This window comes from Canis aureus, chromosome 6 (assembly GCF_053574225.1).
Source record: "Canis aureus isolate CA01 chromosome 6, VMU_Caureus_v.1.0, whole genome shotgun sequence".
Classification (NCBI taxonomy): domain Eukaryota; kingdom Metazoa; phylum Chordata; class Mammalia; order Carnivora; family Canidae; genus Canis; species Canis aureus.
The window spans coordinates 49,457,035-49,472,892 of NC_135616.1; the positions used below are offsets into that span (position 1 = coordinate 49,457,035).

General features: G+C 41.1%; 1 protein-coding gene across 2 annotated transcripts in view; it reads right to left on the reverse strand.

Annotated features, from left to right (window-relative positions):
- FMN2 (formin 2) overlaps positions 1–8,334 on the reverse strand; it is a 378,878-nt gene extending 370,544 nt beyond the window's left edge. For both annotated transcript variants that reach the window (XM_077901499.1, XM_077901498.1), the window contains exon 1: positions 6,303–8,334. In XM_077901499.1, the coding sequence (XP_077757625.1) occupies positions 6,303–8,319 (2,017 nt within the window). In that variant the 5' untranslated portion in view covers positions 8,320–8,334. The remainder of the gene's footprint in view (positions 1–6,302) is intronic.
- Between the last annotated feature and the right edge of the window lie 7,524 nt (positions 8,335–15,858).

The window sequence follows — 15,858 nt, forward strand, 5'->3', positions numbered from 1 at the left end:
CTGGCACACAGCAGCACAAAAAAGATATTGGTGGATGTATTGATAGAAGATTAAATGATGGACAGAATCAGATGAGTATGCGAGGAGGAAGGAAGAGCAGAAACAGGTAAGAAAAAAGACAAGGAATCCCTAAACCCAAGAAGTATACATAATATGATGCAGACAGTAAGTGTAGAGATACTGAAGTAAATGACACCAGTTAGAGGTCATCGGTAAAGACATTAAAAAATGAAAATGGAAATTTAATTAGCCCTTTCAGATGCTAAATCAAGAGAGAAAATAGTATGGTCCAAGAGGGTAAAAACTTCAAGATAAAGGCCCAAGTCAGGAAAATGTAATGCACATTCATAGGAGGGTAAGCAGATTAACTTGTCTAAAGCTGAGTGCTTACGAAGGAAACTGTGGGAGGTTAAGGCTGCAAAGTCAGGCATTGCAGCCAGATGCTATGCAGAACATAAATACTGAGGGTGTCTGCCTGCTACCTCCTCTTCCCCAACCCTCCTTTAAAAATTAGCACCTGCACCTAATCACACAGCCACACCTCCATCATATGCTTTCCTTATCCAAACCCTGAAGGAAACCAACAATCATAGAAAATGCTAAAAGAAAAAAAAAAATGATGCATAAATGATTGGGGGGAAAATAGTGATTAGGTATATTAATCAAACTTCTGTATACAATTCCAGAGTTGTTTTGTTTTGTTTTAACCAATTTGGTTTTGGACCATTTTGAGCAATGAAGTTTATTAATACAATAAACTAAGAGAGGAAAGCAAATAGCATCAATTGTGGGCCTCCTACATACCAGGAAGAGTTGTGGTGGCTTCATATATACTATTTCATTTAATCTTAACATTATCATTTTGAAATTACTCCTCTACCTTCATATATGTAAGAAAAAATTACTTAGAGTCACTTAAAAAAGCTAAGATACAAACTAATCTAGAATAATAGTTGAATAATTGCTGTACCATCACCTGACTGTATATATGTTCAGAGCCTTTTTAATAGAATCAGAAGGAAACACAGCTCTAAAAGCACCTGTCGAATTTCAAATACACATGGCTTACATCCACATACTTAAATGCACTTAAAAGTAGGCCAGTCCTCAGCTCATAAAGTAGTCATGAAAATTCACCACTGGGGTGCTTGACTTCAATCCAAACCACAGTCTTAAAAAAACATCATGAGGAAAGGATATTTCAGACCAAACTAAAATGATTTAAGAACAGTGCTTCCAGTCCCAGCTTTTGTTACCAAAATCTATTCTGATATGTGGAACCCAGTAAATCAAGATAAAGGAAAAAGGACAGTATTCATATAATCAATCCCCTCTCCTGTTATATAGTAAGACAGATGCATTATATATACACATCAGACATGATTCTGACTTCATGTATTGGACATGAAGGACATCGATACTCTGTCAGATGCTAGAAATAAGACAGCAACTGGCCTTAACAAATTCAGAAGTTTAATAATTTAACAAGCTATATAAGAAAACCTGGGTGGGAGTGAATGGGTGACGGGCACTGGGTGTTATTCTGTATGTTAGTAAATTGAACACCAATAAAAAAAAAAAAAAAGAAAAAAAAAAAACCTGTACTGTACTCCTATAGTGGGTCCCTCTCTATGGATATAAAAATCAAGATAACCTTTAGAAAAGCCAAAATGAGAGTCATACAATCCAAATGCTAATGTGCAACCCATTTACTAATTAGCTAGTCATTTAAAAGCTCAATGATAACCTCGATTTTATTTTATACACATGAATAACAGATTTGCTTATCTAAGTACATATCCTAGAGGAGGTTTTTACTGGCTTAAAGTCCTTAGGCAAGTTACTTCACTTGTCAGAACCTTGTTTAGCTCACTGGGAAAATGGAAATAAATAGCTATACTTCAAGACTGTTCTAAGGATTACAGATAATTATATAATGCACCACACAGTGGCATTTAGTAGAAGTGCAATAAATATAACCTTACATCATAATGAAAGGATTTGCCAACCAATAACAAATTGATCAGAAAAATCAAATTAGAATTATGGGGGGTGGAGAAGAGACAAAGACAGCTCTATGAATGAATAGCTGACAGAAAGGAAAGAGTCAAGAAACAAAGGTGCAAACAAAGGTGCAAAGAGTCAAGAAACAAAGTCAGGAAACAGCAGACTGGAGCCAGCACCCTGCATACCTCAACAGCGGTGGAGGGCATCCCCAATGTTTTCACAGCATATAACAATGACCTGTCTGAAGAGGACATTAAGCCATTTAAAACAGATTAAACTTTGATTCCATGTGTTTAAAAAGACAGATAAGCACATAACTGATTTTGGAAAGATTCCCATCAAAAGTGATTTAGCATCACAAATTTAACATTTTACATGTCTAAACTTTAACTGCAAAAATCTATTAACAAGCTTCTGCTAGATTTACTGTGCAAAGGAACCTCTCAAATTTCAGAAGCCTTTTTTCTACTCAACACTGAAAAAGATGTATGTCAAACAAATTAACTTTGGAAATATTTCAGTGCAATGCCCTAAAACATCATCAACAAAACAAGATAAAGTTTTGGTCTCTGTCATCATTAAATGTTGTTATATCTACCAAACAAATAAAAACATGTGCCACGAAGATCTCTATCTGCCTGAATTTTCTCCCTACGTTTGGAAGACAGTAAAAAGAGAAAAACATCTGTTCCTTTCTGTAGAGTTGACAACCCTCATTCTATGGTTTAAAAATAAAAGACGTTTATGGAATCTTATAGATATAATGATCACCTGCTTCAAAGGCAGCTGGCAATTAATAGATCCAAAGACGTGCAAAAAAAAAAAAAAAGGCCAAAAAACCCCAATTTCCCTAAGGAGAATGCCACTGTTTCCCAGGCCTTCAGTAATATCCAAGACACCCATTAAATTGTAGAGGATGGTAAAGAAGCAAATGTGATGCCAGATGACAAGAAAACAGGCAGCATGTGTCAATCTGGATTCACTCTACCACCACAAGAACAGTTTCCCTGAGAGCTGCTTGGAGAGAATCTGGTTCAGTCTGACCAACAATCACTCTACTTTCAGCCCAAGGAAGCCCAGATGTTCAGCAATTAAAGGGATTGACCTTATTAAAAACAGACAAACTAGAAAATCTTGTAGTCAAGATTTAAATTCTATATTTTTTGTAAACAGTTTTTACTTTATGTTGTCTTACAGTACCCAACATTCAAAAATGAGTAATAAGCAAGGACATTCAGACTTAAATCAGTAGACTCAGCTTCTATTTCTGGCTCTGCCTCAGAATGAATCACAGTGTGACCTTGAGAAAGTTATTTCATCTCTTTACCTACCTGCATTTCCCCACCAGTTTCAAGACTGGGTTAAACTTATCAATTTTTTTTTTAAGAAAGTAAGTGGCTGAGATAAATATATGGAAATAGCTACACAAATATCTATGGATCACTGAGCAGCTATATTCAACCATCGAAAACAAAATCGGTGAGGTCCATATTAAAAGAACTAACTCTGCACTTTTGCCCAGCACAGTAAAAATCTCCCTGGAGAGGGCAACAGAACACAGATACTTACTGAACAGGACTCCTTTAAGAGTCTAAAATTTCAAATTAGGAAATACTCAGCAAATTAAAATACAATCCAAGTAGCGAGAGTTTTGTTTTTCTCTAAAGGAAAACAAATGTTCAACCTAAATACGGCCTATGATCTTCAGGACTCTGATCAATCTTCTTATGAAGTCCTCTTCCCTGACCCCTGCAAAGGAAATCAGTCCCTTTACCCTTGATGTCCCAGAAGACTGCGCGGCATGTCTCTATTGCTCTAGTGTACTCAGAAAGCCCTGGAGAGGCAGAACCATGATTTAATGAACTTTATATGTCCTGCCACTAACATATTATCCAGAATGTATGTGGGTATATCTATGTATATACATATATATATTTGTTAAATTAAATAAATGAATATATATCCAAACTCTAATGCTATTAGGAAGAGCAACCATTAATATTAAGAAATAATCATCTAAATCATGGTGATATTTTCATTTAAAAACATGTATTTAGGGCAGCCCGGGTGGCTCAGTGGTTTAGCACTGCCTTTGGCCCAAGGCATGATCCTGGAGACCTGGGATCGAGTCCCACATCGGGCTCCCTGCATGGAGCCTGCTTCTCCCTCTTCCTGTGTCTCTGCCTCTCTGTCTCTCTCTCTCTATCTCTCTGTCTCTCATAAATGAATAAATAAATAAAATCTTTAAAATATATATATATTTATAGCAGCGCCCAGGTGTCTCAATGGGTTGAGTGTCTGACTCTTGGTTTCAGTCAGGTCATGATCTCAGAGTCCTGGGATCCAGCTCCAAGTCCAGCTCTGCACTCAGCAGGGAGTCTACATGAGGTTCTCCCCCTCTGTCCCTACCTGAAACCCCTCCTGCACTCTCTCTCCGTCAAATGAATAAATCTTTAAAATATATATATACATATATATATTTGTAAATGAATGATTACTTAACTAAAGAGGAAACACATGATTTCTCACCAACATTAAATTCACAAAATTAACTCAAGAACTTTCCTATCTTCATCCTTCAAAAATGGTCTTCTAGAGATTTGGAGGGTTTTTTTTTATTTTTTTTACAATTTATGTAAAAGGTATTAATTAGACAGTAAACATTACTTTTCATTTAACCTATACAATAAAGGGAAGAGATAAGTAAAAAAAAAAAAAAAAAAAAAGAGAGAGAGAGTGAAAAGGAGCAATAAATAAATGAATGAAAGAAGGTTACTCTTAAGTATAAGAATCTATAAATGTAAAGTAAAAGGTAACCCATAGGTGAAAATTAAAATGTGGGGACGCCTGGCTGGCTCACTGGTTGAATGCCTGCCTTCAGCTCAGGTTGTGATCCCAGGGTCCTGGGATAGAGTCCCGCATCCAGATCTCTGTGGAGAACCTGCTTCTCTCTCTCCCTGTGTGTCTCTCATGAATAAATAAATAAAATCTTTTAAAAAAGAAGAATGTTTTATAGATAACCCATTTATTAAAGTAACAGAAGCTGTTAAGCTTTTCAAATTACATTTGAAATGTTTAATCATTCAAATACTTATCACAAACCTACCAGTAATTGCATAAACTTTCACTGTTTCCTACTCCTTAAATTCTTATAGTGAATATTTCCTTTAATAATTAAGAGTAGAGGGATGCTTGGATGGCTCAGGTCCTGATCCCGGGATTCGGGATCGAGTCCCGGCTTCGGGCTCCCTGCAAGGAGCCTGCTTATCCCTCTGCCTATGTCTCTGCCTCTGTCTCTCTCTTTCTGTGTCTCTCATAAATAAATAAATAAAATTTTTAATAATAATAATAATAATTAAGAGTAGAAGAGAACATGAAACAAACTGTCACTCTACCAGTGGGTACTTCAGGTAAGGCCTTGGGACATTTAAGCCTATAAAAATGGAGAAACTCATTATACTACTTGCTATTTACCACAGTAAGTAGGGATTCCTTAGCTAGGCTTTTATGGTGCCCATCAGAATCTATAACAAAAGCTAAAAAGAGGTACTAGTTGGATTACATGTTCCTTTGGTTTTCTCACCGTTACTATCTCCAACCTATATCTTGTTTTGATTGGACATAAAACCAAATGAAAATTATCCCTAATATTCTATTTCATTATGTATTAACTTTCTAATAGCATGTATCAGATTTGGTTGCATCAGCAAACAGGAGTGCCCCCTTCACTTCACTGAGTAGTCTCAGCGATTGCTGCAAAATAGAAACTGCATATTACATACATACACATACACATATATATTAGAGCAATGAGAGATCGCCTCATTGCTGAGGACAGTACTGGAATAAATTATTTATTTCTCCAATACTGACTCTTGTCAAAGAATCATTAACAATTTTGTGCTTTTTAGTGCTGTGGGGATAAGGACGGACAGAGGATGATGGTTTAGCTAACTATGCCAAAAAAAAAAAAAAAGAAGTTAATCTACTTGGTGACACCCTGGACATAGAGAACACCACATGTTTTGGAGAAACGGACAGAGGATCCCTTTCTTGAGATGACTTAAGAGACACAACAAAGTTGTTCTCTTGAAGATTGTGTAAAAGAAAAGATAGAAAAAAAAAAGTAGAGAAAAGAAAAAGAAATGAATTTTACTGAACTGGCGTGCAGGACTTTAGGATTGCCCTAAGAAGGCAGGACATGCAACCAGCTGGCCCAGGCTTCTCAGAGTGAGGACAGCAGGTGACAGGGGAAGGCTCTGATTGGCAGGCGACCCAGCGCAGGGCACACTCACCTGTGAACACGTTCTGGAAGCCATCCGCTGCCGCCTGTGCCCCAGACACCTTGGCTGCCTGCACGGGGGGCGCCGCACCGCCTCCCTCCGAGGCCGCCCCGCTTTCCAGCAGGTGCGCGGAGCCCCCCGCCGGGGGCGCGCGGCTGCCCAGCTCCTCGGTCCAGTCCGCGGAGCGGCTGAGGCCACAGGCGAGGCCGCCGTCAGCCCGGTGCTTCTTGGCTGGAGCGGCGGCCGACACCAGGGCAGCTCTGGGCCCGCGGCTCAGGGAGGACTCCAGCCGCCTCTTGATCCTGGGGCTCTGACTGGGGGACTGCGAGGGGGAGTGGTTGGGCGAGCTGAGCTGCCGGGTGGTGGTCTTGATGTAGCAGGGAGTGATGAGCGGGTAGGGCTTGAAGCAGCGGGCGCTGGGCGCGGGGCTGCTGGGGAGGGAGGCAGCCGCCAGGGCGCTAGGCCCGCTGCGCTCCCCCTCGGGCTCTGCCCCCAGCCTCGGGGGATCCTCTCCCACCGCCAGGCCCCAGGCCTCCCCTGGCGAGCCTCGAGGGGCATCCTCAAACGCATCCTCCTCGCCTTCCTCGTCGGTGTCCCCAGCCCCTGGGCCCGGGGCTCCGGCCGATTGCTCCCCTGCTGAGGACTCCGGGAACTGGAAGGCGGTGGAGGAGGGCGAGTCTGCGGCTCCGGGCTGGCCCACCGGCAGGCCAGGCACCGCCACGGCTCCGGGACTGCCGGGGGGCGGCGGCTGCTCGGGCACCTGGGGCTCCGTGACTAGGCTACCAGGCAGGTCAGAGAGCGCAGACGGAGCCTGCTCCGTGTCAGGACTGCAAGGGGCCTCCCCGGCTGCGCGGCTGGACCCCAGCAGGTACTGGTCCAGGCCCAAGAAGGCCCCGGGCTGGGGGGAGGCGGTTGTGGGAGGTGCTGCAGGCTCCTCGGGGCCCTGGAGCAGCAGCTGCAGCTGCTGCTGCTGCTGCTGCTGCTGCTGCTGCTGGCGGATCGCCTGCTGGATGTCTGAGAGCAAATCCTCTTGCTCCGTGGCCGAATGAAAGCTATAGATGTCTGTGTCTGAGCCTGAACTGGTCCTTTGTCCATCCTGCACCCCCACGGCTGTTTCCAAATCCTCCAAGACCACCCTGCCCCCAACCCCAGCATCAGTGGGTCCATGGCCACTCGGGCGGGTTACCTCGAAAGGATCAGCACACTCGGTGTCCGACAGGCCCGTCTCGTCCGCAGAGAGGCTGAGGTCTGGGGTCTTGGTGACCAGGGAATGAGCGCTGTCCAGCTCCCCAGTCTGCAGGGCCTGGGAGTCCAGCACATCCTCGCGGGAGCCTCCAGTGCCTTTCCCCTTGGATAGGTTCTTTCTGATCCGCAGGTTGGAAAACACGGAGGCTCTGGATTCCGACTTGCCCTTCTTCTTGCCTGACTCCCCGCCGCCGCCGCCCCCTCCCCCCTTGCCGTGCTTGCCCAGCGCCTTCTTGCCCCCGCTCCCCTTCTTTGTGGCTTCCAGGTCTCTGGGCCCAACAGCATCCTCTGCGCTGCTTCCGCCTTCGTGCAAGGCATCACCTGCGCTCCTCTTCAGCTTGCCATCCTGGTTCCCCATGTTGTAATCCCACCGCTGAGCCGAGGCGCCTCCAGCACTCAGGCCATGCCAGCGCTGCTTGGCCCCCAGCCCGCAGAGGTGGAGGCACTGGGGCCAGCGAGGCGGCCAGGCGAGCCGCGGCGCGAGGAGGCCAACGCGCGCGGGGCCGGCCCTGCTCGCATCTGCCGCCTCTTCGCACAATGCGCGCCTGCCCCCGCGCCTGCCGTGGCTGCCGCTGCCGCTGCCGCCGGGAGCTAGTGGGGCTCGAACATGCTCAGTGCGGTGCTCAGAGCCAGCCAATGGCTGCGCAGAACACGGCCCGGGCCTGGCCCCCCAATGGCCGCCGCCAGCCCCTCCGCCCTCGCTGGGCTCCTCACCCAAGCGGGGCGCGAAAAATGTTTGCTCCAGCTCGGGGACTTTCATCTCCACCGTGCTAATCGAATGCATTGTCCCCGTGGAAAAAGTTCGTCAGCTGGAAGATGCACGAGGAACTCCAAAGCTCTGGGAGCTGCAGTGAAGAAAGTTACACACAAAAAAAGAGAATTTTAAATGGGGGAAAAACAAGCTACATTCCAGTTTTAGAGGTGCTGTGATACCGCGGCCACATGCACTACCCACCCTCCCCTCAACGTGCGTGCAGAAGCGTGGCCCTTCAAGAAATATTTGTTGAATGAATGGATTATTCTTTTCTTTAATAACTGATCTTCAACATTCAATCTGCTTGTGCATATGGTTTAGGAAAGATTACTACATACAGTGCTACTTTATGTTTGATGCAGACCTAGCATCTATCTGCGTGAGAGAACATTAGCCATATCAAAAGTTCATTTTTCAAACTTTTCTTGACAAAATGGCAAGGTGAGGGAATAAAAAAAAAAAATCCTAAGAGATTAGAGTTGATTAAAATGCTAATCTCCAAAATTCTACGTATTTACCATATAAATCAAATAGCATTTGTATTCCAAAAGGGTACATATACTATAATTCCCAGGAGGTCAAACTCATCAATATTAAACATGCTTCTATTGTTGTTGCATATAAAAAGGAAAAAGACAAAAAAGGAAACACCCTTGGCACAAACACATGAAATCAGATGTTATGGTGTAAACCACTGCTTCCCAAGCAAACCCTTCAAGGCAAATTTTGTCCTTGCCTTATTATAAAAGTGTATAACAGTTTACTATAACAGAGTTTCTTAACATTCTGGCTCCTGTATTAATAGGAAAATATCCTTCATTGTAAATCTTGTCACTGTTACTTAGTAAATTTAGTTACCCATATTAAAAAAAAAAAAAAAGTTTAAACATCACTGGTAAATAAAGAAGTTCCAAGAGATTAAAGCAGCATTAATCAATGATGTTACAAGTATTTGAGTTGCAAATTCATTGTTAAACACTTTGAAAATATATTGGAGTAGCTATCCAACATGTTAGTATTTTTAAATAAGCCCAAAGGAGGAAAAGACACTACATATTATATGATGCAATTTAAATGCAGCAAGCAAATGTTCTTTTGCATGTTGTGCACTGCACTTTAAACCTCTCTCCTAAAGTATTTTTATCTTTAAAGAAAAAAAGTCCTACAAACCTTCCAATGTAAAAGTATTATGCAACAATAATTACTAGCCTTTTTCAAATTATGTTCTTAAATATAGATAATTTAAAGTCAGCCAGCCAGTCATTTTAGGTGTCTTTTTTGAGTAAATGGTTTGGAGAAGTCAACTTTAATAACTCTAGCAGAGTAACAACCCTGTCTCTCAACAATTCTGGAGTGTTTGAAAAGCCTTTGTTTCCCCTCTTTCACAAGACTGCTCTCTTCTAGAATGTAGGCTCCTCAGAGGGAACAATTTGCCTAAGACCATTATAATTTTCTGCCTCTTTGAACACTGAGGTAGTATGGATTTTTATTTTTGCTTTTTCTTTAATAATAGATCTTTGACTCTGAACTATTTGGAGGTCTTTGGGGGGTTTTGTTTGTTTGTTTACTGTTTACTTCTGTGATATACTTAAGTTCCAGAGATTTAAAAAGGGGGTGGGGGGAGAGAAGAAGGTAAGGAGGAGGGAGGACAGGAGAGAAGAAAAGGAGAGTGAAGACTGCTGATGCTTTCACATCCTTTATTTATTTATTTATTTATTTATTTTTTTTTTTTTTTTTTTTTTAATTTATGATAGTTACACAGAGAGAGAGAGGCAGAGACACAGGCAGAGGGAGAAGCAGGCTCCATGCACGGGGAACCCGACGTGGGACTCCATCCCTGGTCTCCAGGATCAGGTCCTGGGTCAAAGGGCGCTAAACTGCTGAGCCACCCAGGGATCCCCTGTATGTTTGAAATTTTTTACACTAAAATGTGGTATAAGAAAGTGGGTTGTAAGAATGTGTGAATTTCCCAGCTTCTCTTAAATTAAAATCATATAATGGGTTTTTTAAATAATTTATTTATTCATGGGAGACAGAGAGACTGAGAGAGAGAGGCAGAGACAGAGGCAGAGGGAGAAGCAGGCTCCCTGCAGGGAGCCCAATGTGGGAATGGATCCTGGGATGGCAGGATCACGCCTTGAGCCTAAGGCAGATGCTCAACGGCTGAGCTACCTAGGTGTCCCATAAAATCATATAATGGTTAATAGCACTCAATAAACAACAAATGAATAAGCAAACTCTCCTTTCTTCACTTTTACCGATCTGTCTGAATTATATGTCATTTTTCTCTTTTCTTTCAGCTCTCCCACTCCTCCATCACTCTCTCAATTCAGTATCTCTCAATACTAAAATGTTTTCATACATGTGTTTTTAGTTTTCTCTCCACTTCATCTTGGTGGAATATTTGAGAATCTCTATCAAAACAATCAGATTGGATGATAATATCCAACTTGCCCTTCTCTCCAGCAGGTGAATGACCTTATCTTGAAAGATAACTCTGTCCAGGTATTACCTACTGAGACTTGGCCTCCTCAATCCACCTCTCAGTCCTGACTTTACTCCTATACTACAGACTCCTGGACCCACTTCCTAGACAATAGTTCCACTGTCATGCCCCCACTCAAACCCACCATATCTGAAATGGGACTCCTCTTTCTTGCATATTTCATCCTCCTTTATTTTTTTGTTCAGGAAATGCACCACAATTTTTCCAGTTGCACAAATCCAACTTGTTGCTAACTCCTGCCTTTCCTTAATTCCACACAATTTACCAATCACAGAGACATCTCTATTCTTCTTCCTTCTATCTCTTAAATCCACTCATCTCTTCGATCCCAAATGTCATTTCCCTCATCTTTCTCCTACCTCCACTCCAAAACCCATCTGTTCTTTCTTGCTTTCATCAATGATTCTCAACTGGGGAGATGTTTTGCTCCCCCAGGGAATATTTGGCCTTCTCTGGAGATATTCTGGGTTATCATAATGGATGCTGCTGGCAGAAATGATGCTGCTAAACACAATGCACAGGACAGCCCCCTCCCTTCAACTAAGAATGATCCAGCCCAAAATGTCAATAATGTTGTAATTGAGCACCTGCTTTATCATGAAGCCCCTTACCAGAGCTGAGTCAATAAATGTTTAATGAATGAGAAAAGGAATGAAAATTATTATTTTGAAAATTATTTCTCAGCTAATCAAGCCAAATAAGAAACTTGAAAGCAGAACCTAACAGGACAAATAAGATTTTAACCACTGTGTCTATAGTACCTATATCTTAAATGGAGAATTAATTCTTCTCTGAAACATTCATATTCTATGAAATGATATATCTGTATAAATATTCCAATTGTTCACGTACCTGCTAACATTATAAAAAGCCCTTAATCTTACCAGAAAATTTCAGTACAGAATCCTGAGAGCTCTTTTACAGAAATTATTATGTGGATTACACATAAGAATTAGGTAGCTTTCCATTTTTACCATCCTCTTTCATGTTATCACCCATGCAGTTCTTGGAAATTAAGTGCTTACAAAACTGAGAAAAAGTCAAAACGTTACTTTCCCTAAGCAATACAGAATACACTACAAATTTCTATTTTAGAAAAGAGTTAAAGGTAATGAATTATAAATCACATGTCTTTCTCACTGCTACAAGCGAAACATAAACCTCCCTCCTAGATAGGTGAGTACACTTTAGCTTTCAACATAGATTAGACAAAAAGATTTTGGATTATTTGTAACTGAGAAACAAAGGAAGGAAGAAAAACATTATTTTGTTCTTATGTCACAAGGAATCTCCTACAAAGCTAAAGAGTCCTGATATTGATTCTCCAGATGTACCCTTTGTAAGTGAAGTTGGCCTTTCTACCTGAAAGGGACCATCCGGGGACTCTCAAGTGAGTAATCAGCAACTATTCAGAATTACCTATAGAAAGCCTACTGTAACGCCATAATGTACCATGTTCAGTAGCAAGAAGCAACAAAAAGCATTCTAAAGACAGATCCAATATGAAATTAAGATTGAAACAGCTAATCCTTGGCCTGGAGAACACTGCTCTCCAATAAAAATGTAATGTAAGCCTCGTTGGTAACATAAATATTCTAGTAGCCATATTAAAAAGCCTAAACGAAATAAAATAATTTGAAGAATACATTTTATTTAACCCAGAATATCCCAAATATTTATATAAGAAATCAATGAAAATTATTAGGGAGATACATTACATTCTTTTTTCCACACTAAGTCTTTGAGATCCAGTGTGAATTTTATTAATGGCAACATCTCAATTCAGACTAGTCACATTTTAATTGATTAATAGCCATCTATGGCAAAAGGTCATTCTTTTTGGACAGTGCAGCCTTAGCCTTAGATTTTTCAGAGCTTTTTGAGCAACTTTTAGAATCTGCAAACACTAATCCAAACTGTGCTATTGATTTTTAAAATAGTATTATGTATTTTGATAGACTTAAAATGACATGTAGGTAGTAGAACATTGTATGTTCTCATATGTAAGCATAACATTTCTTATTTAACGTATTTTGGGAAAAAATTATAAACCTTTTATCAACCATTCATTTTAATAGAAATGTAATTGGGCTAAGTCCTCGCTCTTGACAGAGCTTGCTACCATTACAATAAAAAAATCCATGAAACAGGCATGGGAAGAGATTCTAGCTGACTCAGTCAGTAGAGCATATATGACTCTTGATCTCAGGGTTGTAAGTTCGAGCACCACACTGAGCCTCGAGCCTTACTTTAAAAAAATTTAAAAGAGAGATTCTGGTATATACACAGAAGAGAGAAAACTATATTCCACAGAGCACTCTGGTTTTGCTAATCTTTTCTCTGCCTTTACTACTAAAATAAGGGCTGTCCACAAAAATTAGGCTAAACATGGATTTTCATTAAACCAAAACACCACAAAAAGCATGCATACATATGTGTTTGTCCTAAGAGACATTAGTTTGTCTATGCATATCCCAGAAGATGATCTTAACATTGGTTTAAACAATACTGCTCCCTAAGATATTCACAATTTATATTTTTTAAAGGTGCTTTCACATTGAATTCTAAGTGTCAGCATTTTCTCTTCAAATTTAAGAGCCAACCTAATCATCACAATATGATATTAAATGAAATTCTTTGAATTAAATTTAAAGATTAAATTGGCTTTATTCAGCAATTCATGAATTGGATAGCAACTCATGAAGCAAATAGAAAGGAACTCCATCAAGCTGCAGAAAAGGAAAACTTGGCAATGGAAGAAAAGGAACAGAAAAAAAAAGAAATTTTTAGCAAAGAATGTGTTGTTTTAGTTAAGGTCACCCTCCTAAAGAAAAAGAAAGCGGTCTATCAATGAATTACCTCCAAGTGCTAATCAGGAAATTTCAGCTCACCTGGTTAAAGGTCATATTTTGGAGGAAGCTGAAGCCTCAATTAAGTTCAGTATTAAGTCTTGTTTCGCTAACATGGAGCCTTAACATAAATGATTCCATTTTGAGCCTGTGGTTTTCTTTTTAACAATGGAAAAAGACAAAAAAGGTGAAGAGGAGAAAATAAATACCCAGGTGGCTCAGTTGGTTAAACTACTACCTTCAGCTCAGGTCATGATCCCAAGATTGAGTCCCACACTCCTCCCTGCTCAGCAGGGGGTCTGCTTCTCCCTCTTCCTCTGCCCCTCCCTCCAACTATGTGCTCTCTCGATAGCTCTCTCTCTCTCAAATAAATTTTTTTTTTTTTAAGAAAATAAATGTTTCAGTTTAGGGGCATGGCTTGCCTGCTCTTTATGAAACAAATACCTTAAACCTTTGCATTTTCACACAGAAATTAAGAGAAACTTGTTCTGATCACAAATAATCCAAAAGAAGTTTGAAACTCACATCTCTCACTGAAGATCTTTCCTGAGAATTACCCACAAATAATTTATACCTCACTAGAAAACAGCTGGTTGCTGGTTTTTGTTTTGTTTTGCCACACAACACAGTGGTTTCAGCGTGGAGCTTTGCTTCAGATTAATTTTCCTCAGAAAAGCAGGAAAAGGCTGGTGGGAGATTTTATTTCACTCACCTGTGTTGGTGCTTCAGCTGTACAAATGTGATTTCAAGGTGTTCGCTGGGAAATGGGAAAATTTTACTATCAAAAATATAACTAGGTTCTGGTAACAGATTAGAAATGGCTATCATCAGAATTTCAGGACAAAATGATTGTAATACTTACTGGGAATTAATTTAATAGTGTCTACTACTACACTTTTTTAAGATTTATTTATTTTAGAGAGTGTGCAGAGGAGCAGGGGTGGGGAGAGGGGCACTGGGAGAGAGAATCCTCAGACTCCCCACATAGTGCAGACCCCAAGAGGGGGCTTAATCCCAGGCCTTGAGGTCGTGACCTGAGCTGAAGTCAAGAGTCTGACGCTCAATCAGCTGAGCCACCCAGGTACCTCTCTACTACTACACTTTAAATACTCCCTCAGAGGGACACCTGGGTGGCTCAGCAGTTGAGTGCCTGCCTTTGGCCCAGGGTGTGATCCTGGAGTCCTGGGATCAAGTCCTGCATCAGGTTCCCTGCATGGAGCCTGCCTCTCTCTCCGTGTCTCTCATGAATAAACAAAATCTTTAAAAAATAAATAAATACTTCCTCAGAGATTGGCAAGAAAAGAAAACTGTTTTGAAGTCTGCCTTTCCTTGCTTGTGGCATTGTATTTAAGACTGCTAGAGCTATTTGGCACTTTAGTGCTCATCTAGTCTTCCAGATGCTTTCTACCCAAGGAAAATATTTTCTAGGCATTTCTTCCTCTGCCCTTACTAAAGCTACTGGGACTTCATTTAAGATATATGCACATGCAAAATCTAAAAAATGACAACAAAAATTAAAACAGCTGTTAAGCAGTTGAGAAGTTTATTTTTAAATTTTTATTTATTTATTTCTTCATGAGAGATACAGAGAGAGGCAGAGACATAGGCAGAGGGAGAAGCAGGCTCCTCACAGGGAGCCCAATGTGGGGCTTGATCCTGGATTCTGGGATCATGCCCTGAGCTGAAGGCAGATGCTCAACTGCTGAGCTACCCAGGCATCCCTATTTTAAAATTTAGAAGGTCCTCTCTGGATTTTCTTGAGTTGTCAGATCTACTGTGCCTAGAGAGAAAGGTGCAAAGCTTGCTAACTTGTCTCCATCAAGACAATAGTTCTATGGGCCTCAGGCAATGATGACTTTAGAAAGCTTCCAGGTGGATCAATTTCAGCTGCCAGATTGAAGTGGGCTGAGTGCAACTGGGAAGTATGTGTACCCAGCAGCCTTCTGGTCTACAAGAAAGGTTAACTCCCACAGTGTCGATTCCCTTTAATATTGAAGGAGCTTGGGGCACCTGAGTGGTTCAGTCAGTTGAGCTCTGGACTCTTGGTTTCAGCTTGGTCATGGGATAGAGCCCCATGTCCGGTTCCACCATCAGTGTGGAGTCTGCTTCAGATTCTCTCTCCCTCTCCCCACCTACTCACATTCTCTCTCAAATAAATAAATAAATAAATAAAGTTTTTAAAAAGATTTTTATTTATTTATTCATGAGAGATAC